The following is a 27,381-nucleotide window of genomic DNA, read 5'->3' on the forward strand; positions in this document are numbered from 1 at the left end:
CAGCACAGCCTGGAGCCAGGCCAGGGCATGGCCTCAGAGCGCTGACGGATGCTCTCCAGCTGTTGGAGAAGTGCGAGACGTCCACCCTCACCCTCTGGGATTCCTCAGCCACCTCCAGCCCTGGGTGGTGGCCCCCAGCCGCTCCTTTCTGGGTGGTGGCACAAGGGACTGAGGCATGGGCTGGACGGTCCAGCCCTCTGGGTGATGGAAACCATCATTTCTGCCAGCAGGGATGCGCAGAAACCAAAAATCTGTGCCTTGCTCCACGTAGCCGGGCACTGGATGATTCCCTGCCTCCTCCTGGAGCCAGGCAGCGGCCACGGGCACAGCTCCTGGTGCCTTTTGGCACCTTCAGCCTCACCGGGATGGAGCTGGGGGAAGGCAGAGCCAGCCCCGTGTGGGATGTGGCCGCGCCGTCTCCATCCCTGCAGCCACATCCAGCTCCGGCATCGCTGGCCGTGCAGGCAGGCACCATGCGTGTTGTACCAGAGAACTGGAAACACGAAAAAAATGCCAACCTAGAGGAAAAATGCTCCCCCCCTCCAAAAAAAAAAAGGAAGGCACCGAGTAGGGACAAGGACTGGGGTTTCAGGCCCTGCTGGCCGGACCCCCGTGCAGTGTGAGCGCTGCTGGCTGCAGCCCCAAGGGCTGTGGGAGAAAAAAAAAAAAAAATACATCTTCTGCGTTGCCACAGCAACCAGCAGCTCCTGCCTGCCTCAAACTTCAGAGCCCACCCAGAAGATGCTTTCCTCACCTCCGCTTCCCTGCTGCCCGCACGGGTTCCTCCTCCCTGGTGCCTGGGCAGAGGCTGGGAGCCCACAGAGGAGCTGCGCCCCCCAAAAACCCCACTCCTCCCGAGGCGCCTCGAAGCCTGCCTGCTCCTGGCTTTGCTCCATGGATGCGGGTGCTGTGCGTCCCGAGCATCCTGCAGCATCCCCTGGATGGGTGCAGCCTCTCCAGCAGGAATCCTTTCCAGTTCCCGAAGTCCAGCGTGCTCCGGGGATGGCAGGCAGCCCCAGGTTTGCAGGTCTGAGGCAGAGCCCGTGAAAATTTCCACTTAAGCAACCGGCAGCACAACAGGGAAAGGATTTCAGAGCCCGGCTCTGCCAGGAGAGAATCTGGGTTTTTAATTATTTATGCTTCACCTCCGTGCTATGGTGAGGAGAGACAGAGCAGACAGATAGCAGGGAGCAGGCTGCAGCCTCATTCCCCAGAGAAGTCATTTATAGGATTCAGGGGAGCTGGAGGGCTGCAGACCCCTGCCCAAATCCTGCCCTGCCCCTCTCCCCTTGGGAAAGGTCCACCATGGGGTGGAGCACCCACAGGAGCTGTGTGGGGGCACGGATGGGACGAGGTGGATCTGGGACGAGGTGGGGTGGAGGCGAAGCCAAAACCACAGCAGAGCGCAGGGCACGGCCACGTCACCGCTGCGAGGGGATTTTAGGGTGCTCAGCACCCCGAAGAATCGGGACCTTCCTTAGTCACAACTTTAAAGGGATAATCAGTCGGATCCAGGGGTTAAATCCCCCCAGGATTTTCAGGGGGGAATTCGCTTAGCAGGGTACGCGGTCAAATCCTTTAATTTCCTGGATTAGGAAGCCAGGGCAGCTTGTCATTTGTCCTGCATGGAGGAGGTGACAGAAACCCCATTGCTCGAGGCTTTCCAAACTCTCTGCAAGAGCATCAAGGGACCAGGAGCCCCCAGCCCAGCCTCTGTGACCCCCCCAGCAGTGCCAGTCCCCTCACCATCAGCATCTCCAAATTTTTGGCTTTGGCAGAGCGATGCTCAACAACACCAAGGAAAACATCCCATATTTTCACCCAGCTCTGCATTTTCATCTCGGTTGTGCTCTCGATGCTGCTTTTGCCTCTCTCCAGAGAGGGGAAGGAAAGGAGGACCGGGGGGGACGGGCGCACGGAGATTTTGGGGTGGTTGCTGCAGGGAAGGAGGTGGGTGGGAAGCTGGGGCGGGAGCAGCGCAGCCGGCAGGAGCGCATGCCAGGGAACCGAAAATGGGAGCTGGGAGAGGAAAAAAAGCAAGGCGGCCTCTCACGAGATGGGAACGCAGCACCAGGGCTTGGTGCAGCGCAGGGACCCCAAACCTTCCCCTAAAAGCCTGGGCGTACAGCATCAGCGGGGTGATGGTGGGGTGATGCTACATCAGCACCCCGCGCTCGGGCCCTGCTGCAGGTTTCTGCGCGCCCCCGCCAGCTACTGGGGTGAGGATGAGGAGGGAGGAAGGCGCCGGGGCTGCGAGCCAGGCAGCTGCGCAGGCTGGGGGAGGATTCCTCCCTTCCCTCCTGAAGATCCTGGAGAACAGCAACGCTGCAGTTTCTGCTCGTTGAATAGGCAAAGCAGCAGGAAGGAAAAGCAGGGGATGGGTTTCTTTATTTTTTTTTTCCTTGTTGCTGGCTTTTTCTTTATTTATTTTTATTTTTTTTTCCCCTCTTATGAAGGGCTGCTTCACCTGTCACACCTATGGGGTGGCTGAAACCCCCCTGCACTGGGCTGTTTTTTTTTTTAAATGTGATTACTTTTCAGAGCGTTGCTCGCCCCAAAGGCACCCAACTTTCCATCCCGCCCGTGTCCCCGTGCAGCATCCCTCTGCGCGGTGGCAGCTGGGGACACGCAGGGCCGGCCCTGCACGAGCGTGCCAGCTAGTCCTGACTTCTGACACGGCCACAAAAGGGCTTAACGCCCTAAGTCCTGTCTGAGCAGGAAGTTATTACATCGGCGTTGCAGGAGGACTTATTTCAACACTCACGCTGCGGCCAGCAGGGCCCGCACGAGCCGGAATTGGGAGGGACGGGATGCTCCGGGAAGCTCCGGGAAGCTCCAGGGCTCCTCCGTTCCTCGAATGCCCTGGTCCCGAGGTGGGAATTGTGCTCAGAAGTGAGTCAGAGGTACCCGTGTGGTCCTGGCTGACAGCGGGAGGAACAGCAGCTGATCCTGATCCTGATCCTGATCCTGATCACTGCCACTCGTGCTCGCCCCCCTCTGCGTGGCACAGGGGTTGTTTGGGGCAGAGGAAGCGAAAACCCAGCCTGCTGCAAAGGGATTTACCCCTGCTTCAGCTGCTCTCAGCCTCCAAAACGTTCCCTCTGTGCTTTTCTCCCTGTCGTGATGTCCTCAAGGAAAGGATGGAGAGCAGGGATGGAGGGTTCATGCTGTCCTGGTGGCTGCCAGCCGATGCCACCGGTGACCCCATCGGTGCCAAATAAATGGGTGGCGGTGATGTCCTCTCCCAGGCAGCCCCTTCCCCAACTGCCCCCCATTTCACCCGCTGGCTCATTCCCAATATCCCACCTGGAGGAAGGGGACACACAACCCTTGGTGGGGGCGCAGCGCTCCCCTTACCCCACACCCCTCATCCTCCCCGGCTCCATGCGCAACGAAAACCTCACCAGCGGCATGAGGGGGGGAGACAGATGCAGGCGCCCCGCGGCCACCCCCCGCAGCAGCAGAAACCTGAAATCAAAGGCAGCCAAGTACAATCACAACGCTGCAGGCACAGGCCTGGGAGAGCATTAAGCAGCATTCTGCTGGCTCGGCGCGCTGCCGGCAGTGGCATTACCGCAACTCAAAATCTTTGGGACCCGAACTGCGGAGTCTGTTCTTTGCTGTGGCTCCTGCCTGGGCTGCGTTTCCATTTGCTGAAGGAAAATACCTGCTTGGCTCAAACACAACCTCTTGCACTTTGCCGTTCAGCTCTCCGGGGATTTTCTTGCCTTCCTGCTTCCCTTTGTGTGCCAGGCGGGGAGGGCGGCTGCGCCCCCACCGCAGCATCCTGAAGGAGCTTCAAAAAGTGTTCCTTTACACAGCCTTGCTGCCAAGTCATCTTTATTCACCTTCCTTCCTTCCTTCCTTCCTTCCTTCCTTCCTTCCTTCCTTCCTTCCTTCCTTCCTTCCTTCCTTCCTTCCTTCCTTCCTTCCTTCCTTCCTTCCTTCCTTCCTTCCTTCTTTCCTTCCCTTCCTTCCCTTCCTTCTCTTTCTCTCTCTCTTTTTTTTTTCTCTCCAGTTTCTCTTCCAGAAGTTAAATGACACCATGCTAATTTGCAGCCTGGTTCCTCCTGAGAATATCGAGCTTAATTATATTTTTCTCATCGGTGGTGAATGGCTCGGCTATAATTACGCCTGGAAGCGCGTTACTTAGGACTAACCCAAAAGCCTCATCCCCGCCGGAGTGCAAGGGACCGGCAGCTCACGATGTGCCCCATGAACCCTGTGCTGAGAGCAGAGCTGAGAGCAGCTCAAACGCCACCATCACACCCATAGCATCACCAATGGCCCTTCCATCCATGATCCCAAAACCCTGACCCGTGAGAGCAGACGGACCCGTTGCCTTGCATTAAAACCCCAGCAGCTGTGCCAAAAGGCGAGGCACTTGTCCTGGCTGGGTATTATTTTTATTATTTCCAGTGCCTAGGGACAATTTAGGTATCACCATTATTGCTACCGAGATGGGATCTGGTGTCTTCAGCGCATCCTTCCCCTTCCACGTGGGCTCTTGCCTCGTGAGCTGGGAACGCAGCACCCCGCAGCACAAAGAGGACACCCTGCACATTCATTTTAAACAGGGAAAAACCAGGCTCCTTCCCAATCTGTCTCTAAAAACTGGTGGTTAACATCAGTATTTGTTTTTCGGGCCTGATCTGCGGCTCTTCTCACCCATTTGTTTTACAGGAACTATTTCAGCGAGCGGGCGATGGAAGAGGAGAGAAAATATTCTTTCATTTTAATTGCACCAAAGAAAATTTAGGAGAATCACCCACCGAACCTAAAGACTCCTCCTTAAATGAGCTTACTTTCTGTGCCACAGATAGCATTGTACTTTTGTTCAGACTAAAACAACTTCCAGAATCCAATTTACTTGTCTTCAGTACACTGTGTTTTTAGCCTACTTTCCTCAGGAAATGGGGCTTACTTCTGTGATGGTGCTGTTTATATATCTCTATGCCATCACTCCCACACTAATAACTTTTGAACGTGTTGGCCAATTCCAACCAAATTTGACAGAGCAGCAGAGTTTTCAAAAATACTGAATTCTTACAAATTTAATGAAATACGTGGGTGGGCACATATTTTCCCCCACCAAGGGAAAGGCTGCACAGTGAACTCAGCCGTATTATTAGACAGAAGAGAATACACACACACAGGGCTGCCATAAACCCCCCCGGTGCCTGGTAAGCCAGGGCTATTTTTTGGTCTCAGATGTGGGACATTGCACCTGTGAGCCCCAAAGCATGAAACGAGCATCAGGATTCCTCTGTCGACGCCTCTACTGCCTATTTTTTTTGGCATTTGTCTCAATTCGGACGATGCAGCTTGGTGTGGGCACTGCAGGAGAGCGTTAAGCTTTAACATTAATCATATTAATTATGTGAAAGCCTTTTGAGCTGGTTGTAGGTTTGTAAAACCTTGCTGTCTTCTGCTTCTGCGTGCTGGGATGCAGCTGAGAGACTGTCCATGCAAAAAAAAAATATTAAAATAAAATAAAATAAAATAAAATAAAATAAAATAAAATAAAATAACAATGGGGAAGAACTTGAACTGAAAGGCTGTGGGTTGCAGACACTCTCCCCACTTTCCATTTCAAGGTCCTTGGGCATCTCCTTTGCAAACACAAAAGTCTCCCAGACCTTGGGGCTGATCCTGCACCGTCCCCATGTCTCCAGCACATCCTACACCCTGCAGCACTGCTTGACCGTAGCCCAACAGCTTCGCTCTCTGCTGCTGAGTGCTGGGAATTTGACATAAGCCATGAACACAGGCAGCAAAACCTCCCGGGACGGGTGTCACCCGCGGATGCTCGTCCAGCTAATGCACAGCGTGCGTCACGTTGGAGCCTGGCTGTCCCCAGCTCGCCCAGCGAGGGCTGCGCTGCTCTGAGGATCGATACGGGGCTTTTCAGCACACCACCAGCAGCCCTCGTGCACCAGAGGCAAGGTCTGTGCTGTGAAAAGAGCAAATCCTGGCGTGGCTGAGCTGTCTCCCTTCCTCGTGTGCCTTTTCCAGGGTTGGATGGAGAGGAGCAGGGCTGCGGGATGCGCAGGGCAGGATGCTCACGAGCATCTGCTGGCAGCAGCCCTCGGGGCGATGCTAAACTTGGGCTGCTTCTCTAGCACTCGGGCTCTGCTGGAGCATCCTCGAAGCGTTGTGCTCCCATTCATTTATTTCTTCGCATCTTCATTGATGGTTAAATACGGTTTTTAGTTTTTTTGTTTTGTTTTCCCTGTGCACGCCCATGGCCACAGCTGCATCCTCCCTGTCTGCTACAGGGGCACGAGGTATTTGTGTCCTGGCATTGCTGTCGGATTTGATTTTTTTTTCCCCTTCTCCTCCTCTTTCATAATTAGGAGGTGGAACATTATATGCCAGGAGCTCATTAAAGCATTTCCAGTGCAGGGGGGTCACGTCCCTTCCAGCTCCTGCTCCCATGGCTTTCCAGGACCGGTACCGCCTGGGGACGGCGGATGCTCAGGGTCTCAGAGCCTGCATCCCACAGCACATTACAGCTCCTCATTTCCAGGGTGTACAGAGGTGTTTGCATCCCCGGATCACATGGAAATATCTGCTCTTTCTGCTGCTCTGCAGTCTGTTTCCTACCTGGCATCCTAGTGAGCTTTTTTTTTTTTTTTTCTTTTTTTTAAAGCTTTGACAACAATTTGGTACAACATCAGCTAGAAAACATCATCAAGCCAAAATATCCTCCCAGAGCAGGCCTGGGAGTCTCATTCACATTGCAGATCAGTCATCAGCAGACATGCTGATAAAGATTTCAAGTGTGACTCTGAATACAAATGATCCAGACCCAACAATTAATCCAGCACAGGAGGCTGAGGAGCTGCCTGAGTTTCTCCCCAGCCCCAGCCCCTTTTCCCCAACCACATCGCGCTTGCTCAGAAAGCAAAAAGAAAAGGCCTTGCTTTAACAAACCATCCCCCAAAAGTGATGCAAAAGGCCCTGATCTCAGCAAAAAAGCCCGTCCTTTTTGGCTCACCTCTCTTCTGGTTGCTCACTGCAGGTCACCAAGCTCCAGGCACGGTTTGGGAGCCAGGCACTTGAGTTGGACCCTATTGCAACTGAAATTAGACATCACCCCATTTTTTTTCCCTCTTCTGATGGTTTTCAGCTGGATCTGGTGGGGTACTGGGGTACTGGGGGGCTTCCTGGGGTTTGTAGGGATCGTCGGGGCATCTGGACCTGCTGCTTTCTAGCAGAACATCCTCCCCAAGCATCAGCTGCAGCCAGCAATTTGACTGCTTTCCCACCCAAAACCCCTTTCAGGAACAGAAATGGCAGGGAATCCTCTCGGTGCAGGCCTTGGGGTGGTTTCTTTGGGCTGTGTCAGACAGAGGATATGGGGAAAGGGCATCGCAGGAGCTCTTCAGCCTAGGGCATCCTGCCTATTAAAGAGGCTAGGGAATAACGGGTAAATAACCCAGCACATCACAAGTGACCACGTGTGCCACAGGGTGACCCCAAAGTGCCATCCCAGTGCGCCGCAGCCACCCTGACGCACGGCCCCCAGCGCACGCACTGCTCTGGGTGCCCCTCCATTGCCTTGTCAGCTGTTTTGGGAGGGTTGTGCACCCACAGCCTGCTTGAGGTGAGCAGGAGGGATGCTTTGAGCAACACCCACCAGGTCTGGGCAAAGCCTTGGCTTTGTATGGCTCCAAGAAGCAGCCCAATGGCACGGTCCACATCGCACTGACCACCAGCAGACCCCCACCACAACACCTGCCTGCCTCCAGCAGCTCCCATCACACATCCCCCGGGCATCTCCACCACACCACGCCTCCCCAAAAGCCACAGCCATCGGGACCGAGCCGCCACCTTACCTGGAGGCCGCGATCTCCGCTTTCTGCTTGGCGATGGTAGCCGCCCGCTCGGCCGCCTCCACGGCCCGATCCACCTTCTCGCGGATCTTGCTGGCCCGCAGCGGGATGAGGTTCTTCCTCTTGCCGCTGACCAGGACGTTCTGCTTGTACTTGCCCTCCTCCTTGGTGCCGTCGGGGAAGGTCATGCAGCCGTAGCCGTGGCGCTTGTTGTTGGCCCACTCGCCCTCGTACTTCAGCCCGTCCGAGCGCTGGCTCACCCCGAAGCCCGACCGCTTGTCGTTCTTCCACTCGCCCACGTAGATCTCGGTGGTGGTGGCGTCGATGTCGTCCTCGATGACGGAGAGCTCGGCCTCCCCTTCGCCCAGGCTGATGGTGGAGTTGATGTCGCTGGCGGTGGAGCTGACCGTGCTCATCCCGGCCTCGCTCCGGAACGAGCTCTGCTTGCTCCGCTGGCTGGCCAAGGAGCTCTTGGACTCGGACTTACGGAGCTTGAGCCCGCTCAGCAGCGACCGTCGGAAGATGCCCTTCTTCTTGCTCTTCAGGATCTCGGCGTCGCTGTGGGCCATGAGGACGAAGCCGCCCCGGGACACGGCGGGGCTGCCGGCCACCGCCGGCGAGGAGTCGGGGTGCAGCGCCGTGCCGTTGGTGTGCTCGCTGCGCAGGGAGTTGATGGACGTCCTCAGGGGTGACCTGATGACCGCAGCCATGCCGTAGGGAACGCTCTGCCGGACGCCGTACCCCTGGCGCATCCCTCCGACCCACTGGCCCTGGTATGTCCCTGCGGAGAGGAGGCGAAAGCAAAGAGGGGGTTCATGGCGAGGCATCCTGCGGGTCGGTAGCAGCATCAACACCCCAACCTCCCCCCAAAACCCATTATTATTAGGAGAATTTGGAGTCCCAATGGCAAAGTGCAGCACTAGATCCCACCCCATCACCGTGGTTGTAATGTCACATTGCAAGAGGGGAAAAGAAACTCAGGGTGGGTCTGTAGCACACACCACAGCTGCAGCACAGGGATGTTAGGAACCAGCCAGGGCACCAGGGCATATGGAGCCTTCCCTAAAGGGCCTGCCCCTGAATTTGTAAAGGGATCAGGCAGGGAGATGGGAATTGTAACCAGGAGCAGAGTCCAGCCCCGTCGGCTGCCAGCAGTGATCCGAGCGGATGGCACATTACCGTGCGTTTATTTATACACACAGCGCCTTGCAGCCAGCGTGTAGCAGGAGGGAGCGGCTCTATAGAAATAAAGGCCTCACGGGGAGACATCCATGTGGTTATTATCCTCAGAAACGTGCCCCTGCTTGAACTCCTCCATTTGCGTGGGCACTCGCTGAGTTACTTAACCGGCAGTTAGCGGGCTGGGGCGCACGCAGCTCCTCGCCGCGACGCCGCTGCTCCGGCGTGCCGAGGGCTCTGCCTGCCCCAGAGCTGCTGTGCTGGAAAATGGGGCCAGAAGAAACCAGTCCAGGAGGGAAAACACGACCCGGGAGTGATCCCTGCCCTGCCCACCGAAATGCGTGGTGGTAATCAGCTCTCCCTGCCCCGGGTTTATAATCCCTCCCCATCCCGCGGCACGGCGATTGGCACGCTTCGTCGTTTTATCTCGGGCAGCTGAACTGCGGAGCTCGTTTGTATTCTTAGGTCAGCTTCATCTTTTGGGGGCTGTCTCACGATGCGGTGATGCACCGCCCGGCTGAGCCCTCACAGGGAGGATTTCAAGCCCCAAGCAGGCTCCTTGCCCGGCCCCTGCTTCTGAGCCCAGCCCGGGGCGATGCTGGAGCAGGGCTGGAAGCTGCCAGCACCACGCAGTGTCAGGGCAAGGGAGTCTTAAACAGTCTTAAAATAGTGAACCTCGTGTGAATCAGACCGAGACGGCCCTGATAAGAACAGCCCAGCAGATCACCTCCGGCTCAGTCCGATAGCGACTTTCCAGCCCTTCTCCGCACGGGATGATCTTTGCCCTTAGCAATCAGCACCCATCAGATCCACCTGAGCTGTCTCTTCTGGCAGCGAAAATATTGTTCCCTGAGACATCCCCGCCTTGCTGCAGCGATTTCCCTCCCGGCAATTTCCAACAGCCCAGCAGAAAGGTTTAATAAAACGGGCTGTGCTGGCTGTCCACATTGCCAGACTGAAGAAACCCACTGCAAGGAGCGATCCCAGCACTGGAGCCGGGGCATCCCGATGCTCCTTTTAATTCCTCACCCTGATCTTATCCCAGGACTCCTTTAGCAGGGGTTATCGCTCACTGCTGCTTGCCATTTCCAACAAAATGTGAATTTTCACCGTCCTTCTGTGTGTTTAAATGCGCTTCACTCTCAATTTATACATGGGGAGAGGTGGAAAGAGATGAGGGCTGCTGTTTTCCCCCGTGCTGGCTGTGGTTCCCAGGGCCCCGTGGTGAGCTGGCCCCAAGGACCAGCACCCAGAGGCTCAGGCACCCACTCCTGGTGCTCTGACATTATCCCTGCCTACCCCCAAAAATGCTGCCTCCAAGCAAAGACCGCCCTGGAGAAGGGAGGCAGGGCCAGGCAGGCAGGATTTACTGAGGGTTTATAGGATTAGTGCTGGGGAGGGAGCAGTTGGGATTACGGCGGCACCGGCAGGGCAGGGCGAGGAGCAATGCTTGGCCATGGGGAGAAGGATGGGGGACAGACAGCGGGACGGACAGCAGAGAGCACAGAGGGGATGCTGGGCACGTCCTCGGGTTGGGATTGAGCCTGTGGGTAAGGGGGCAGGGAGAAAAAACCCTGCTTGGGGTCTGTCGGAGCTGCCCTCACCAAATCCTGCCCCAGTTTTCCTCGGTGACCCCCTGGCCCTGCTCCCCAGCCCCGGGCAGGCCCTGGGACCCCTCCACCTCTGGGCAAATCCCAATCGGGGGAACCAGAGGAAAAGGAGGCATCGTAAAACGGGCAAGGCCCCGTGCTGCAAAGCAGAGGCAGCGGCAGAGAGCAGAACAAAGCCGGCTCGGAGCAGGCGTGACAGCGCGGCGCAGCTGGAGCACAGGCAGCAAATTGGTCCCAGCAGGTCCCAGCTGCAGCGAGTGCCTGCGCGCCTCCCCAGCAAGGCCGAGGTGCCCGGGGAAGCTGGCGTCTTTGCACGGCCTCAAAACCTTCTCCAAGGATTGCACGGCTGTAAGTGCTGCAGCTGCTTGGCAAGGGGGAGTTTTCCAAGCACAAGATGCGAGGAGAGCCACCCCATCCTTCTCCCGGCCACGGAGCAGCTCCCCGCAGAGCGTTCCCAAGCCCCAGATTTTGTTTCTGTGGCTGTTGTTGCTCTCCTGAGCACTTCCCCAGCTCATCTCCTCCCCAGCACCCTTCAGGACATCTGGCCACCTCCGTGGGCAGCGCCAGCTGAAGGTGCTTCCTTCCCAGGAGCTGAGTTCTTGGAGTTTCCCCCTTCCTCCCTCACCCATCAGCACTCCTTCCTTCGTCTGACTTCGTTACCTTTAGCAAACCCCTAAATAGCCCAGGATTTGGCCACGAGTGCTGGAAGCACTCCGAGCCATCTGATCTGCATTGCTAAGCACCGTCACCTCCTCCCCTTGCACTGCTCGGCTTAACCTCTGCCCTCTCACATTTGCAGGTCTGTGCACAAAGCCTGATCTCGCAAGGAGCCCGGAGACTCCTTCTCCCTGCAGAGGAAACAGGATTTTATGGCTCTCCGTGCCCCACGACGGACAGGCTGTGGCTGTTTCAGGGCCAGGGAGCTGCAGTGGGGAAAGTGCTGCATCCCCAGGGCTGGGTGCAAGGCGCAGGTGGGACCAGATGCACAACAGGATTGTGCCGGGCAGCCAAGGTAAAACATCTCAGCACCACCATCCTGCTGGAAAGAGGAACAGATCCCACCCTCCTGGTGTAACCACTCCAGAGGGGTTTGGCCAAGAACAAGGTGACGCCAAGAAAAGCTGGGATGCGGGCACGCACATGCCTGGATGGGAGGGGAGGAGATAACCTGAACCTGGGGGGACACAAATAGTTTTCCCAAATGACTGCTCAGCAAGAAAACTTCCAGAAAACAGCAGATGGAGCATGAGAAAGGAAAAGGGATTGTAGGGAAGATGAGGAAAGTCAGGAGGGGATGGAAACGTGGGGAGAAGAAAACGGGCGATGCCGTTGCTGGCCACCTCCACTTGTGGTTTGTAGCCTGTCCTTTTCCATTTATTTATTTATTTTGGCTCCCTCCCCTTGGAGCAGGGCTGGGTGGTTTCCAAATGGCTCTTCAAGCTCCTGCAGGAGTTTCCATCGCCCTCAGGACCACGCAGAGCCCCGTCCTCAGCCAGAGCTGGCAGGGCCAAAAGCAGCAAGGGAAAAGTCGCCAGCTCCCGAGCCTCGTCCCCAAGTCTCGGGCAGCTTGTAAGTTCCTGAGAACCGACAAGCACCGAAGGGTAATCTAATTTGTTGCAGCTATTCAGCGCTCTCTCAGCATTTGGCTCAGGAAGCGAAAATCCATTCTGGGAAGAGCGCAGGGAGCCCACGGAGCCGCTCCCGCTGTCCCCATAACGCCACCAGCCCCGACAGCGGGGTTCGCCCCGCAGCAGGGGTGAAGGATGGGCGCCTTTTGGGGAGGCGAGCAGGACCCTGAGCAAAGCCTCCGTGTTCCCTGCTGGAAACGGGGATCACACAGCAGCACTCCAGCAGCTCAGCCAGGAATCGGGCAGTAATTAGCTCCTGTTTGCACAGCAAGGCTCTGCAGACACCAGGAAGAACGGCGTGTCTCCGCTCCCTTCCCCAGCTTTGCCAAGGAGTTTTGGGGTTTTTGGCTGGAGGAGGAGACCCGTCCCCGTCTCCACCTCCTCTCCTGCACCTCCTGCAGCAGGGTTTGTGTGGGTGCCTGAGGGCTGAGGACCGTGGGGACGCAGAGGGGGCTGGCACGAGGTCTGGTCGAGGTTGGGAAGTGGCAACCAGAGCACAACCAAAATGCCTCCAAAATGGCCTTTTTTTGGCCCAGATTGGGTCTACCCACAGCACTGCACCCAGCAGGTGATGGTGAGGAACGTCATGGGGTGGAAAGTGGCTTTGCTGCTTGCTGCCCCGAGCCCAGGGGCCGCCTTCCACCTGTCCTGCTTATGGTGAGCTCCTGAAAACCAACGAGGACACCCAAGGGAGTCCAAATTTTAGACTGATGTGCAGCATAAGGGGGTTTCTTAGGGCACACCAGAGCAAGGGGAAGGTTTTGAAGGATGCAGGGGCTGTCTGCAGCCCAGTGGCACCCATGGGGCTTCCCTTGGCCAAAGGTGGGATCAGCAACTTGTATAGAAACACCTCCTACCTCCAAAACGGTGCTAGAAGGGGGAGGACATCAGGACTTTGGGGGCCGCAGTGGCTGAATTTTCTTCCCTCCCTCCCCCCTATCCAAGGCGTGGGCATTTTGCAGGCTGCTGCTGAGTCCTTTGGCTCCACTCCAGGAAAATCATTAAGTGGGAGCTGTCGGGATTGAAGCCTCCTCCCCGGCTCGTCCCTAACCCAGGCGGCCAGCTCGGTGTCCCACGGGACAGAGCACACAGGGCAGGGGCACAGCACATGGGAGGATCCACCTGGCCTTGCTCCGCTTCGCTTCCTTGCACCAAGAAATTCGGAGGGTTACGCACCATGGGGGCAGACTTTAAGGCTGAGTTAAGAAATTTAGGGTTCGGTTCAGTGCAGGGGATTTCCGGGTGAGCTCGGATCGGATTTGGCTGCCCAGGCGGTCGGTCACAGACCACGGAGCAGCAGGCTTCAGCAGGCAGGTGCCTCTGCAGCCTCTGCCCCTTCCTTGAAGCTCGGCCAGTGCCGCTCGGTGTGGTGGCCGTGTTCAGCAGAGGCAGCCATCCAAAACTCCCAGCTTGCTCCGTGCAACTCAGCAAAATTTGGAAATGAGGTCTTGAGCTGTCCGAAGCACCCGTCTGCTGTTCACAACCCAGCAGAAGCAATTAGGCCTTGCAAATTGCTGGTTTATCTCGCGGAGGATCCTTCCCGCGACGCTCACCTCCCCGCTTATCGCTGAGCCCCGCCACGCATTAATTAAAGACATGCGACGGCAATAATGAGGCCGATCCCGAACTGCCACACCAGGAGCAGGTTTTACAGATATCCGGGAGCTGGGTCTGGGGCAGGATTCATGCAAGCTGCCCAAAGAGCCTTGCAGAAACATGGAAGAAAAGAGGGCTGGGGGACGCCGGCAGCCGTGCGCCCTTCTCCTCTTGTGTTGGCACAGCCCCAGGACCTGTGGGGTGGCGATGGGGACATCCTCTTTGGCCACCTCAACAACCAAAGGGCCTTGCTGGTGAAAAACTGGAGCCAAAATGTGCTGCCTGCTCCTCCTGAGCACACACGTGGGTGCATTTGGTGCCAGCGCACCCCAGAGCCGCCTGTCCTGCAGGGACAAGGTGCCGCGCCGCACGGCGGTGACTTGCATATCCCGAAATGTTTTTGCTCCCCCAAAACACCAACCTAAATCCCACAGGCACCATACAGAGGGCTAGGACTTGCCAGCAGCATTGCCCGTGGAGAAGGGTGGGCTGAGGGGTGGGGAATGCGTGCAACGCCTGCAAATTGCCTGCCCCCAGCCCTGCCGAGGGTCCCCGTGCCTTGGCCATCTCCAGGCCCTGCTGAAACCCTGGAGATGTTTCTGTTTGCCAAAAATACGCTCTGGTAAGTGCTCACACAGGGGAGGATACAAGGTATGGATTTTTGAGTATGCAAATCTGATCTGCAGGCACAGACACGTGATGGATGTTAGTCACTGCCTAACGCCAGGCTGCGCGCATGCAGGCACCATGGGCAGGGAGGTCTGGGGGGAGAGAGGGATGGATGGGGGATGAGATGGGAAGGGACGAGGGATGGGAAGGGCAGGAAAGGGTAAGGAAGGGCAGGGAAGGGTAGAAAAGAGTAGGGAAGAGTAGGGAAGGGTAGGGAAGGCAAGGCAAAGCAAGGGCGCCTGCCTCCTCCCCGCTGGATGCAAACAGAGACAACTCTGGCTGAAACCCTGCTGAACGGGACTGCTCAATGGGCCCACTGGGAGAATCATCGGAAATGCAGCCTCACGTGGTGGGAATGCATTATCTGAGGCTATCAGCCCCCATCCAAAACCCGGCCAGCCCTTTATCTTCACCCGCCCCAAAGGTCCTTTGCCAACAGCTCAGAGATGGGCTGGGTGAGGCTGCTCCCCCCGCAGCATTAATGCGCACGGTGACGGAGCACAGCCTGCTGCTTTCTGCACTCACGGCTGGGAAATTGAGGCACTGGGGCTGCTGCCACCTGAATTTATTTTCCAGGGCCCTGAGCGGGGCTGGATGTCGCAGGAGGGATGGCAACCCCGTCACCATCGCGCCCAGCACCTTTATTACAGCTAATGTGCTCCTCTCACAGAGCAGAGGGAAATCGGGCTAATGCTTGGCTCGTTAATCCCCCGGCGCTCTAATCCTCCTCGCAAACTCTCTGATCTCACCCCATTTCTCAGCAGGGCTCGCAGGGGTTAGGGTTAATTCCTCGGCACCCAGGATGGGTGCTGCGTGCCGGTGCTGGGCTTTTTGGGGGCTGCATCCCTGCGAGGTGCAGTGGTACCCAGCAGGGCAGGGGAAGAAGCTGCTCATTATCCTAAAAGCTGTGATTTATTGGAAAAATTCATGCCTGTGCCAAACATTGGGCTGTTTTCGGGGTCGGGCAGAAGGATGTGCACCAGGAATCCCCAAAACGCCAAAATTGTTCAACAACTTCTCATCGTGCAAGGCAGGGCACAAAAAGGGTCCTTGGCTTATCCCAGCTGTCCGGTTTGATTGACTCCTTGTTGTGATCGTTCTTGTGTGAATATTGGCAAATTTAGGTGCCGTGCTCACCACTCGCTCATTCATGAATATTCCTGATGCTGTGCCGTGCGAGAGGAGCAAGTGGAAGCTCTTCAGGGGATAATCCCGGGAAAGGAGCGACTGTTCTAGGGGAATGATCACGCATCGAATGCAACTTTTAGGGCTTTTCATTCAAAGGCCAGAGTCTGGGAGGAGAAGCCAGTATTAAGCCCCAAAATACAAACATTTTCCCCAAAAGACAAACATTTTCCGTTCCTTTCCTTTTCCATAAAAAAAGTTAAATACTCGGATTGTATCTTAAACAACATACTGGAACGGCAAAAAAGTGCCACAGCCAGACCCCAAAAGCTGCCAAATCTCACACGGCAGACCCCAGACCAGCTCTGTCCCCTACAGGACCAGCACCAGCACCATCCTGCCCGGCTTCTACATGTTCATGCCTACGGTGCCACCGATCATCCCCCTGCATCAGCGCTACCTGACTCAAGGCATTCAAAATTAATCAGGTTAATTTTAAAATCGAGGCTTTTTTAAACAGAAGGCATTTTTAGCTCCTGTCTGCTGGCTCCCGAGCCTGTAAGAATGACTTTTCTGCAATAGTCTGGGTGGGAACCTTCTTTCAAAAAACTGAAGCTGAAAATCTTGCAAAAAAATCACATGATCCCGCAAGCTGGAGCTTCAAGGAAGGAATGTGCTGCCACAGGAGCAGATGTCCCACAGCCACGAGGAGCCCCATGGGATGTCAGGTCTGCTCCCCCTTAGTCTATCCGAATACCCCACAATTTGCTTTAACAGCCACAAGGAGCCCTGAATAAACCCACAGAGCATCCCCATGGTGGTGGCGTGCCCCGTTTCTGCATCCTAGAGCCAACATCCAGCGGGGCCAGGAGACCTCAGGTTTCCCCCAAAGGAGCCCGGAGACAAAACCCCATCCCCAGCAAGGCTCCCGCTGACCCCACTGGTGCAGGATGAGGCCCTAAAGCACCACCAAGCAAATAAATGGTCCTTGCATTTCCCCTACCCTTTGGCTCGGGTCAAGCCCTCTTGCTAACAGGCGAGGAAAATGTTCCCAACCAGCCTGAAATACTCAGATGGGGAATTTTCCGAATCGTTCCTACGGGGCGATCTGAATGCAAGAGGCAAGGAGCGTTTATCTGGCTGTCATGAGTTGTCAGAGACCACGAACACGAATTTCTGAAATCATTTTAGAATTGGGCTTCAGGACTCAGCATCAGCAGCCGGGCAGGGATGGGTAAGGGGGGGCAGAGTGCCCCAAGGTGGGGGTCCCACGTTGTCCCCGGGGCACCACGTGCCAGACAAAATACCAGCATGGGTCTCAGCCCGCCTGGCGATTTTTATGTCCTGTACTTTTCCCTGGGGTCAAAATCCTTCTTCGTCTGTCCTGAGCTGTACCTGAAGCTAAGCAGCATGTTCCAGTGAGATAAGTAATTAACATGAGTTCATAGCATTTATTTTTAATGAAGCCGGTCAGGAGCTTCATTTAGCATCTCGATTCGTTTCTCCACATTTGGCGCGTCCTGATGGCTCCGTCGTTGCTCTCCTGGTGTCACCGCTGCCTTGCAAGCACCCTCAGTACCCAATGCAGATGGCAGGATGCTTTACAAACAAATTGCACAGCTTTCCTTTAATTACCAAGCTCCTGGGGGGTCAATAGGACCGGCTAGGTCCGTGTCTGGGTTCTGCAGGAACCTGGAGGATGGAGGACCGGGGCACATTTGTATTTGCTTGCTGCCGCCCACTCCTTGAAGCGCATCAACAATTGGCTCCCAGCAGCAAAATAAGACGAGAGCCGATACTTTTAAGGTAATTCTGACATCCACGCTATGAATAGATCGCGTGGAAATTCGCCCTCGCTAGCTGCTTCCCTGCAGCTGTAGAGAAACCTGTGACAAACCCCGGTATGGGGGGCGGTGGTCAGCCCAAAATGACCTCTGGGCTAAGGCAAGGGGGCTGCGTCCCCTTCCCGGACAGGCAGGTGACCCTACAGCATCCCCGGGTCATCCCCCCTGAGCAGCCCTTTATGCCACCTCCTTTTGCAGAAAAACCTCATATTTTCGTCCCATCAACCACTTGAAAACCATTCGGTTTGTGGCTCCCAGTGCTGTGAGCAGCTGGAGGGGTCACTGGGAGGGGGCACTGGTGCCACTGGGGGACACGGGGCACAGAGCCTGCACGGCTCCTGCCCGGCTGCTCCCACTGCACCGCTCCCCGCTCCCCACCGCTTGCAAAAGCACGAAGATTTGCCAGCCCGGGCCAAGAAAACCCACTTGCCTACTCACACGGTGCTAACAATGAAAACACTAATTATATTTCACTCACCTATCAAAGGGATGATTCATGGAGGTGAGTGGGCACGCAGGATTACACAAGACGAGCGCCGAGGTGCGACCGCCCGTCCCTTCGGGGTGGCCCTCCCGAAAAGTGGTGCTGCACAGAGCACATGGGATAGGGTGGGCTGAGAGGAGAAGGGGCACAGCCCCAATGAACCAGGACATCTCCAGGCTGAGGATCTGCTCCCCAGGGGCTGCCAGGCAGCAGGGACCCCAGAGAGGAGATGATCCCGGTCCTGGATGCCAAATGCTCAGCTGGGATGGGCAGGGAGGGGACAACGGCTTTGTCAGGGCTGGAACGGGTGAAAGCAATTTTGGGGCTTCCTCCTCACCCTCAGCCCCATCTCTTCCACTCACCCAACAATGTTTCAGCAGCTAAACCCACACCCAACGCACGGCCCAAGGCTTTCTCAGGGATTTCTGTGGCAAGCCTGTGGTCAAGAATCAAACCGTGCCTTCAAGGTTCCTCTCGCTCTCCCCCAGGGTAAAATCACGGAGTGTTTCCAAAGTGCCATGGAGTTACAGAAAGGTTTCACGAGGCCAGAACCAGCCGAGATGTCTCCTGAGAGAGCCTCCAACAGGAGGCCTCCACACCTTGGCTCCGGAGCGCTTCCCCACCACCAGCTCCGTCGCTGCTCATCCCGCTCCCCGTCGCCCGAATCAAGGGACCCGTGCAGCAGCCGACCTGTGGCCAGGCTGAATCCAGCCCACCAAACGAGCCTTGCAACTCCAGCACCAGACCGAGGCAATCCTCAGAAGCCTGTTTTATGTAATACCAGCCTGCTGCTGGATGGGGCAGGAGGCGTTGGGCATTTTTGGCAGAAGAACGAGGCTGCATGGATGGGAAGGGACGGCGCACGCCTGTGCCACAGGTGCACGGACATAGGTCGGGCGCGCAGCGATGCCATGGAGATTTGGCACGGAGCTGGCTCCCTAAAAGAGCAGAGGGGCTTTATTTATGCCTGGTACATGATTTTCATAAGCAACCACACGGCTGGGGGCAGGTGGATGGCGGGCAGGGGTCCGAGAGCCCCGGCGGTGCGCTTTGGGCAGAGCACGTGCGCGCACGGAGGGGCGAAGCGGCGTCGCGGCGTGGGGAGGAGAGGCGTGCGTGCACGGCGATGAGTGTGTCGGCGTGGGAGGTGTGAGCTCGGCAAGCTGCACGCGGGGGCAGCGTGCGTGCGGGCGCCAGCACCCGGCGTGGGGGGGCGGCGCCTGGGGCTGCCAGCGGAGCCGGGGTGGTGGTGGGTGGCCGGGGGGGACACCGCTTGCCATAGGCAAGCCAAACGCGTCGACGTGTGTGCATGGGGCACGCCAAATATTGTTTCCCCAACAGCACTGGCAATGGCTGGTGGAGTTTCGGGATTGGCCCTTACCCACTATCATGCAGGAAATGGTAAAATTGGAGTGAAAACCACAAATTCCACGGCATCTTGCTTCCTAAGCCGTGCTGCGCATTTCGGGACCCATCCCCTAGCCCTGGTGGATGTGCTAAAAAAAAATAAGAATGCAAGGGATGAATATTTATCTGTGGGTGGCAAGTGACAGATGCTGGGGCGAGGATTCTAGGATACTTCAGTTTGATGGAGGTAATAACTCGAGCAGATTAATGAGAAACATCCTTCCCAATAGTTGCCTCCTCTGTGCAACCCCTATGCGGTCGCCCTGGCTGCACACATCGGCTTCTTGTACCCAAACGCACAAAGTTCGTTAAGGTTTGGTGTCCAAAAGGCTGGAGATTTCCACCCAAAATTGGGGAAAGCTCCCTGGCTACTTGCAACCGAGTTCATGAAAGCGCATCCTCGGCCGGGCTCCGCTGCGCCGCGGTGGCTGCCGGCACAAAAGTGGGGACCGCGGGCATCGGGGCGAGCAGGACCCCGGCCGGGGTGTGCAGCATCCATCCCTGGTGCCAGCAGCCTGGGCACAAGCACCACGGCTCCAAATTGCCCCAGCACCACCATCCCCTCCTCCTAGCGTGGTTTGCAGAGTCCTCAGGGGACAGCATTTTGCTACAGACCTCTTCTCCTGCAGATCTCACACCTCCTCCTAAAATGACAGGCGTGCACTAGACATTTTCTGTCCCAACCGCGGAGAAGCCAGCCTGGCCTGACAAGATGGAAGAAGCTCTTGGCTTCTGGTAGCTTCTCAGAAACCAGGAACGGCTCGTTCACCCCACGCTGGGGATGCTCCCCAGGCTTCCCAAATCGCTGCCGTGCTGCGGCCGACGAGGAGCAAGCAGGGCTGAGCCCTGGGTGGGGACAAGAGCGCGCGTGGGGACATGGGGACGGGGCCAGCCCCGCGACAGCCAGCCCTCGGAGACCTGTGGTTCGTGCAGCTCCTGCCCGCCTTCCTGCAAATGTCCCCGGCAGGGGCTGGGTGCCAGCGGGGGTGCAGCGAGGCGGCACGCGAGTTCAGGGCACGCAGAAAATCCCCCACATCCCCTCCTGACCCTGCCGAAGGCGAGAGACCGTGACTGTGCTCCCAGCGAGCTTTCTTCCCAGCCGAAGGGCTGCCAGGATTTCGAGATGACTCGCAAAGACAAACCCACCGGCTTCCAGCTAAACCCCCAGCATTATTCCAGGCGTCTGAAACAAAAGGTTGCGGCTCGGTTGCAGCCGCCGGTAGGAAATTATCCTTAAAAATAAAGAGCTCGTTCCAGCTTTCCCTCAGGGAGCAGAAAAGGGCAGCTGCAGGTGCCATTTCATCTCGCCTCCCTGTACCAGCACCGAGCAGCACACTGGGGTTTTCTAGAGAAAGCTCTTGCAGCACCTTTCAGGAAGGCTGCGATGGAGCTCAGCAACACTGCAATTTCCTGAACGTGGCCCTCCTGGAAAATGATAACGCCTTAAAAAAAAAAAAAAAGGAAAAAATAAAAAAGAGCCAGCTTTAGATGAACACACCCAAAAAACAACGGGGCAGCACTGCTGAGAGCCCCCGGCTGCTGGCAGGTAGGCCCAGCTCGTATTATGGAGGCAGCTCAGATGGAAGTAGCCACAAAACATCAGGGAGGATGATACAGCCACTTAGGGCACAGCACCAGCTGGTTTTCCTAGTTTGGCCTTAAAGCTTGTTAGGCCAGCAATTTTTGATCACTCCAATTGGGTTTTCATGTTTTTCCTTTAATCCTCGCTTCCCCTCCACATCTCGTTAAGCCGCGTTGACGGCAGAGAATAGCTTTTGTGATCCCTCTGAGCCCCTACGCTAAGCATTAAGCCGTAAACTAGGAATGTAAGACTCTTGTCTGAATTAAAGTCTTTTGCCTGGTATGATTTATTAAGTTGGGGGGCTGCGTTTGGAGGGGCTGCAAGGCAGGGCGTGCACGCAACGACCTCGACCCCTCGCCAAAAGCATTTGCAGCCAAGGAGCTGCTCCCCCTGCTCGCTCCAGTCCCCTCTGGTTTGCTCCATCCACTCCATGCCAATCCTACAGGTTACAGTGGTGCAGTCATCACTGCGAATCCCATGTGCAACTCGGGTCGTCTCCCAGCAGCTTGGCCCACCCCATGGGCGAGGGCTGGGCATCCCCCGTGCCCCAAGGCCAGCACCCCAAAAAAGCCTCGCCAGCGTCAGGGGAGAGGGCCTGGTGCTCGGAGGACATTTGGGGCTACCTGTGGCAAAGGGGTGCCACGCGGGGCTGGTTCCTCATCTCCCATGGGGTGCGAGCATCCGAGCACCCCTGGCTCCAGGAGGGCAGGCTGCAAACTCCCAGGGGCCGGTACCCACACACCGCATCCCGCCCCGGCTCGGAAGGGACCAATGCATCACCTACCTCCATCCGAGTAGGTCTCTGTCCCGTAGCCATCCTGTAATCCATTGCTCCAGGTGCCTTCGTACTTGGCCCCGTTTCCAGTGCATTCTCGGACCCCGTACCGTCCCTTAAATCCATGGGTCCACTCGCCTTTGTACACCCACTTCCCCTTGCTCTCCATGCCAATGCCATGGCGCTTGCCCTGCGCCCAGGTGCCCTGGTAAGTGTTGCCACTGGGCCAAGTGTAGACCCCCAGCACCTCAAAGCCGTGACTCCAGGAGCCCGAATATTCACCTTGACCCTTCGGGCCGGTACAGATTCCGTGGCCATGAGCCTTTCCGTCCTCCCAGCCTCCACAGTACGACCCTCCATCGTCAAAATTAAACCTTCCCCCACTGGACATGCATGTAATTCGGTTTGCAAATCCCCCAAAAGGTGAAAAAAAAAAAAAAAAAAAAGAATGCAGGAAATAAAACGGGAACGATGACTTGGAAAAAAATAAAAATAAAAAATATTCAAATCAGATCAGATCAGATCGAGATCATGCACCAGATCCAGGCAGCTGCTTAAGCCAGTTTCTTGCGATTATTCATTCTCTGGGAGTATGTTCGGGATCAGTTCTCTCTTCCCCTGCTGTGGAAACAGGATCATTAAAAAAAAAAAAAAAAAAAAATAGCAGCAAGAACAGCAGCAGCTATTGGGTTTTGGTGCAAACGACTCCACCTAAAAACCATCCACGGCAGGGAACGGGGGTGGGGGCAGGAAAAAAAAATAAAAAAGGGGGGGGGGGGGGGGAGGAAAAAAAATTATATATATGTATAAAAAAAAAGAGGCCAAATGCCAAGAGAGCGAATTGATGCCCCGGCCGGCTGCGGAGCCCTGCGCCCCCCGCGGGGCAGGGCCGCCCCCCCCCGGGACCCCCTCGCCCCCCGGCCCGGCCTTGGGGGGGCCCCGCGGGCGGCTGGCAGCGGCACTGCGGGGGTGGCGACCGCAGCCCCCCGCCCCTAAAAGCCCGGCGCCTCCTGCGCTCCCCGGCAAACCTGGCTGCGGCTGCTGCTGCTGCTGCTGCTGCTGCGGTGGCCGCTGGCCCAGCCCAGCCCAGCCCGCATGCCGCCCCCCCGGGGGGCTTGGGGTGGAAGGGGCGAGGGTCTCCGCTCGCCCCACGGCCTCCCCCTTCCTTTTTTCGCCTTCCCTTTCCCTCCCGCGGGGCTAAATCCTGCTTAGGAGCGAGCGGGGATCCTGGGCTCTCCGCTCTGCCTCATCGCCAGGCTCCGGGTGGATTTAAAGAGACAGCGGCTGCGTCGCCACAGCCTCCTGCCCCCCTCCTCCCCCCTCCCCCGGCTTTATTCCTCTCGCCCGGCTCCCTCCGAGCCTTCCCCACTCGTGGCCGGGACGCGAAGGGGGCGGCCGGACCCCGCTGTGGTGCCAGGGGCTCTCCAGGGCGGTGCGCGCCGCAGCGCCCATCCCCAAATTAATTCAGCTGCCCTCTCCCTGCGGCATCGCGCGAGGGTCCCCGGCCTTGGGCTGGAAGGAGAGAGGCAGCAGAAGGCCCACGGTGGTCAAATCCCAGGGGTGTTTTTGGGGCTGGGAGGAGGAGGAGGAGGAGGAGGAGGCAGGAGGTGCAGCGCGCTTCGCGCCTCTGGGGCGCACGGGGTCCCCGTCCCGCAGCGCGCATGCTGCTGGCAGAGCTCGCCACGAGTTTGTCCGTGTGTCGGTGTGTTTGCATCAATGCAGGAGTGTGGCAGGCTCGGGGATGAAAGGGGGAGCTGCGCTGGGCAGAAATTAAATTTCGCTTTGTGCCGGCAAAGCGAAATCCGTGACTTGTCCAAAAACGTGGTGCTTCTGGAAAATATCCCCGCCTCGGATGCAGCAGCTCGTGGCTGCGTCCTGCCAGCCCCACTGCTGTTCCTGGTGCTAGTTCTCAGCCCAGAGTCGGATTTGAGACCTGGCTGGGCAAGGAGGCCAGGAAAGCAACCCTGGCGATGAACCCCGTGGGATTTCAGCCCACGAAAATCCCCCAGCAGAAGGGGCCGGGTGGGCACCTGCCTCCCGTGCCCACCTACGGGGACCTCTCCAGCTCCAGCCTCCCACACAGGTGTTTTTCTGTCTCAATGCTTTTTTCTTGTCCAGTTGCTGAAGCACAAAGCCTCCCTCGTCTGGGGGAAAGGCTTTGCCAGAGCTGGAGGGATGCAACCAGAGTGGGTGGAAATTCTCCCACTGAAGCCTTTTTTCAGTGGAAAATGTCTTTTCAAACTACACTGAGTCCCTCATGAAGGCAGTAACTGTGCTCTGTATATATTGTGCTTGTTTTTGTTTTTGTTTTTGTTTTCCCCAAAATCCCACACTTCAGGTACTGCATTTTTTGACAGCTGCAAACTCCCATTTTTTTCATGAAGAAAGACTCTGGGTGGAAACCTCCAAACTCTCCAAGAAAAACACTACCAGGGAAATTACTTAAATGCAGATAACATTTTTTGTCTGAGAAAAAAAAAAGAACTTCCAAACCCTTTCTGTTGTTTTCTCTGTTTTTGTTTGTTGGACTGATTTTTTTACATGGTTATAGTAGTTCTACATGTTAATTGGCGTGTTAATTAATAACCAGCTACTCCTTCTGTGGAGCACAAGGTAGAGAGACCAGAGGCTGTGCCGGTGCACTCGCCCACGTGCTCTCCATCCCTGACCAGTGCGGGGGCTGCTCCTAATGAAATAGGGGTGTAAGACACGAGGATGTTTAATGGCACCTTGCTAAAAAGAAATCACCAGCGGCTACCAGGATGGTTCATGGTTTAAAAATATATATATATACCCCTGCTGGCAGCCAAATACAGAAGGAGGCCATGGGAATGCCAGGGGAAGGGTCTGGGTGGGTAGGTGGTGGAGTATGGCACAGCCACACTGTGGTTCCAACCCTATCCCCCAAATACATCTGGTTTTCACAGAATACACCCAGAGGCCAGGAATCAGTTTAAAATAAAATCTCTCGCCACGTTATCTGCAGTTTTACTGCCCCGGGGTGTCCTTTCCTGACCAGTTAGTATCTCCTGTGTGCCGCTGGTGTGCGGAGGCTAAGGGAGAGGAAATTCAAGGTTAGATTTCACACCAGCCCCAAATACCAGTGGGATTTTCCCTCTCAAAGATGCTCTGACCACCAGCAAGCGCCAAGTTCATCCCCGCAGCCGCTGTGCCTGGGGCCAGGCTGCCCTGCCACAGCAGCAGGAATCCCCCAGTACCTCTGCCGAGCTCTGGAGACATTTCCCTGGAGGGTACAGGCAGCATTAAATAGGACTGGCAAGTTTTTTTGAAATAAAAAATATATATAAGAGGTAAATCAAAGGATGCAAAGAGAATTATCTGCATCAGCAGAGCAACAAGACCCAGCAGAGGGGAAGAATTTCTGAATGGCTCAGACCTCCTTCTCCAAGGGTATCTCCTCCCAAGGGCATCTCCTCCTCCAAGGGCATCTCCATCTCCAAGGCCACCCCCTGAGCCAGGAGGGATGCTCCCCGCCAAACCTGGCAGAGCAGGGGGGAAGCAGCACCAAAAGCTGGCCTCAAGTCATTAGCAACATGGAAATAAATGATCTGGAGCGTTTCTGGATCAATATGTTGGGTGAGAAAGGACAAGGCAAGGGGTGTCTGCAACAAACTGCCACGCTGCAGCAGGGGCTCAATGCAATCTGCTTCTTTCAGCAGCCGTGGCCGTGGTGTCTAATAAAATCCTGGTGACCACCAGGGACTTCAGACGGAGCGATGTGCACGGGAGGTCTCCAGCTGATGGTATTAAAATGTCCTTAGAATTTCGGAAAAAAATATAATTTCCTAATGCAAAAAATATTGCCTCCACCACGAGGGAATTCCCCGTTAGACCTTGCCCTGACAGGTGAAGACGAATTTCGCACTGAACGAGGTGCAAAAATCATGGCTTGATTATATTTGCTATGTGCAAATGAAGCAAAGCTCAAAGCGGATATATTTATATATACTTGGCACTTTAAAAGGTCCCGTTTCACAAAGCAGAAAATAATTACAAGTCAAATCAATTTGGGGAAAGAATTTAGATGAAAAATGTGTTGAAAAGGGAGAAGCCTTAAAGGATATTTAACCCCCAAAGCAGTAACGCAGACAGAAATCTTTGTTAAGAGAAACAACATGGCTTGGAAAGGAAGTGAAAGAGCCGCCAAGACTAACACATAAAACATAAACATGGAAAAAGAAGAAAGGGGAAACTGGTAGTAATTAATAAACCTCAGATGCTGGGGAAATTAAAGACAGAAGGAAAATTTCCTAGAAAAGGAGCCTTGCGGTAGCATTGGGCCAATATTACACAGAAATGGGAGGTTTGTCAATAACGTAGAAAAGGCAGAAATGTTTGGTGCAAGTTTCTGCCTGGTATCTGGCTGAAAGAAGAAAAAGTGCTAATAAATTCATAACATCGAGTTTGGTGTTGTTAAACCAGCAGATCTGAATAACTCAGGGGGTTATTCAGTAGTAGTAACTACTGGTAGTAACTAAAGGAGTACAGGGGGTGAACAAAGAGCTGTCCGGAGGGTTAAAGGGGATTTTCAGTAGGTTTTGGAACAGCCACCGAAAATGCTGGAGGATTTTAGGGCTTTTAGCTCAGGAGGGGCCTCCGACAATTAATGGAAGCGCTGCCACAGCTTGGTAGATGAAGAATTCAAAGAGAGCAACACGATGAATGGTGGAGGGGAGCTTAGGGAAAATTGATGGTGATAAGCTCGCCGATGAGGTTAGAGGTTTGTTTGGTGGAGATAATCGTACCCAAGGTCCTGCCAGCCTTCTGCACAGCCCTTGGCTCGGTCCCACGCAACGGGCTGATTGGGAAGCGGCACAAAATCAACAGGGCCCGCATTAAATAGATTGAAACTGCGTAACTGATGGGGCTCCCACCTTGGCTCCCAAGTTTTTTGAGGATTTCTGCATGTCTCTCCTGGCTTGGATGGGTCACAGCCACCACCTCTCCCAGTCCAACCAGCCGTATTCCCAAGCTCCGATGACTCTGGGTTGAAATACGCAGCCTTGGGAACCTGCTTGGTTTTCATTTTTGCTTCCTGCTCATTTCCTCCTCCTGTTAATTGAATTCCAGGAGTATTCCGTCACCTGCAGTTGTCCCCAAATTTTCTCTTATCTACTCAGTCTCCAGCTAAATTACCCCCAAACCAATTAAAGGACAGAATGATATTGCAGCAAGCAGGACTGTTGCTAATCTTCCGGTAGGTTGCAGCTTATAAAAGTGATTGAAATGGTTGGAAATTACATTACTTGAAGGGGGTCAGCCTTCCAGTGGTAGGTAGCATTTTTCTTTTTTAATATGTGGCTGCTCCAGTGCTAATCATCTCTCGCAGGTCAACAAAAGTCAAGACCTGGGTTAACCAGAAAGAGAAACTCCTGCGTGTCCTTGGGTTTAATACGGGTTTGCGAAGAGCTTAGGAGAAAACGATGAAATGGTTTGCATTCTGCAATAACACTCATCGTCTCACAGGGGAAATAGGTTTGCCGAGAGAGGAAGGACAGGGCTGGCTAATGGGCATGGTACAGGCATGTGGGCAATAAATTACTCTGATTGTCTTCTTTGTGCTGGGCATGGGCTAAGTGCATTTGCTGGTCACCGAATGTATCGCATTAACCTGCTGCATACA

General features: G+C 55.6%; 1 protein-coding gene across 1 annotated transcript in view; it reads right to left on the reverse strand.

Annotated features, from left to right (window-relative positions):
• The window catches only part of JPH3 (junctophilin 3), a 45,188-nt gene extending 21,934 nt beyond the window's left edge, over window positions 1-23,254 (reverse strand). The window contains exons 1-2 of the mRNA XM_068693279.1: window positions 21,747-23,254; window positions 7,842-8,619 (exon numbers count right to left, since the gene is read on the reverse strand). Coding sequence (XP_068549380.1) covers window positions 7,842-8,619; window positions 21,747-22,128 — 1,160 coding nt within the window. The 5' untranslated portion in view covers window positions 22,129-23,254. The remainder of the gene's footprint in view (window positions 1-7,841; window positions 8,620-21,746) is intronic.
• Window positions 23,255-27,381: the final 4,127 nt, after the last annotated feature.

This window comes from Anas acuta, chromosome 10 (genome assembly GCF_963932015.1).
Source record: "Anas acuta chromosome 10, bAnaAcu1.1, whole genome shotgun sequence".
NCBI lineage: Eukaryota > Metazoa > Chordata > Aves > Anseriformes > Anatidae > Anas > Anas acuta.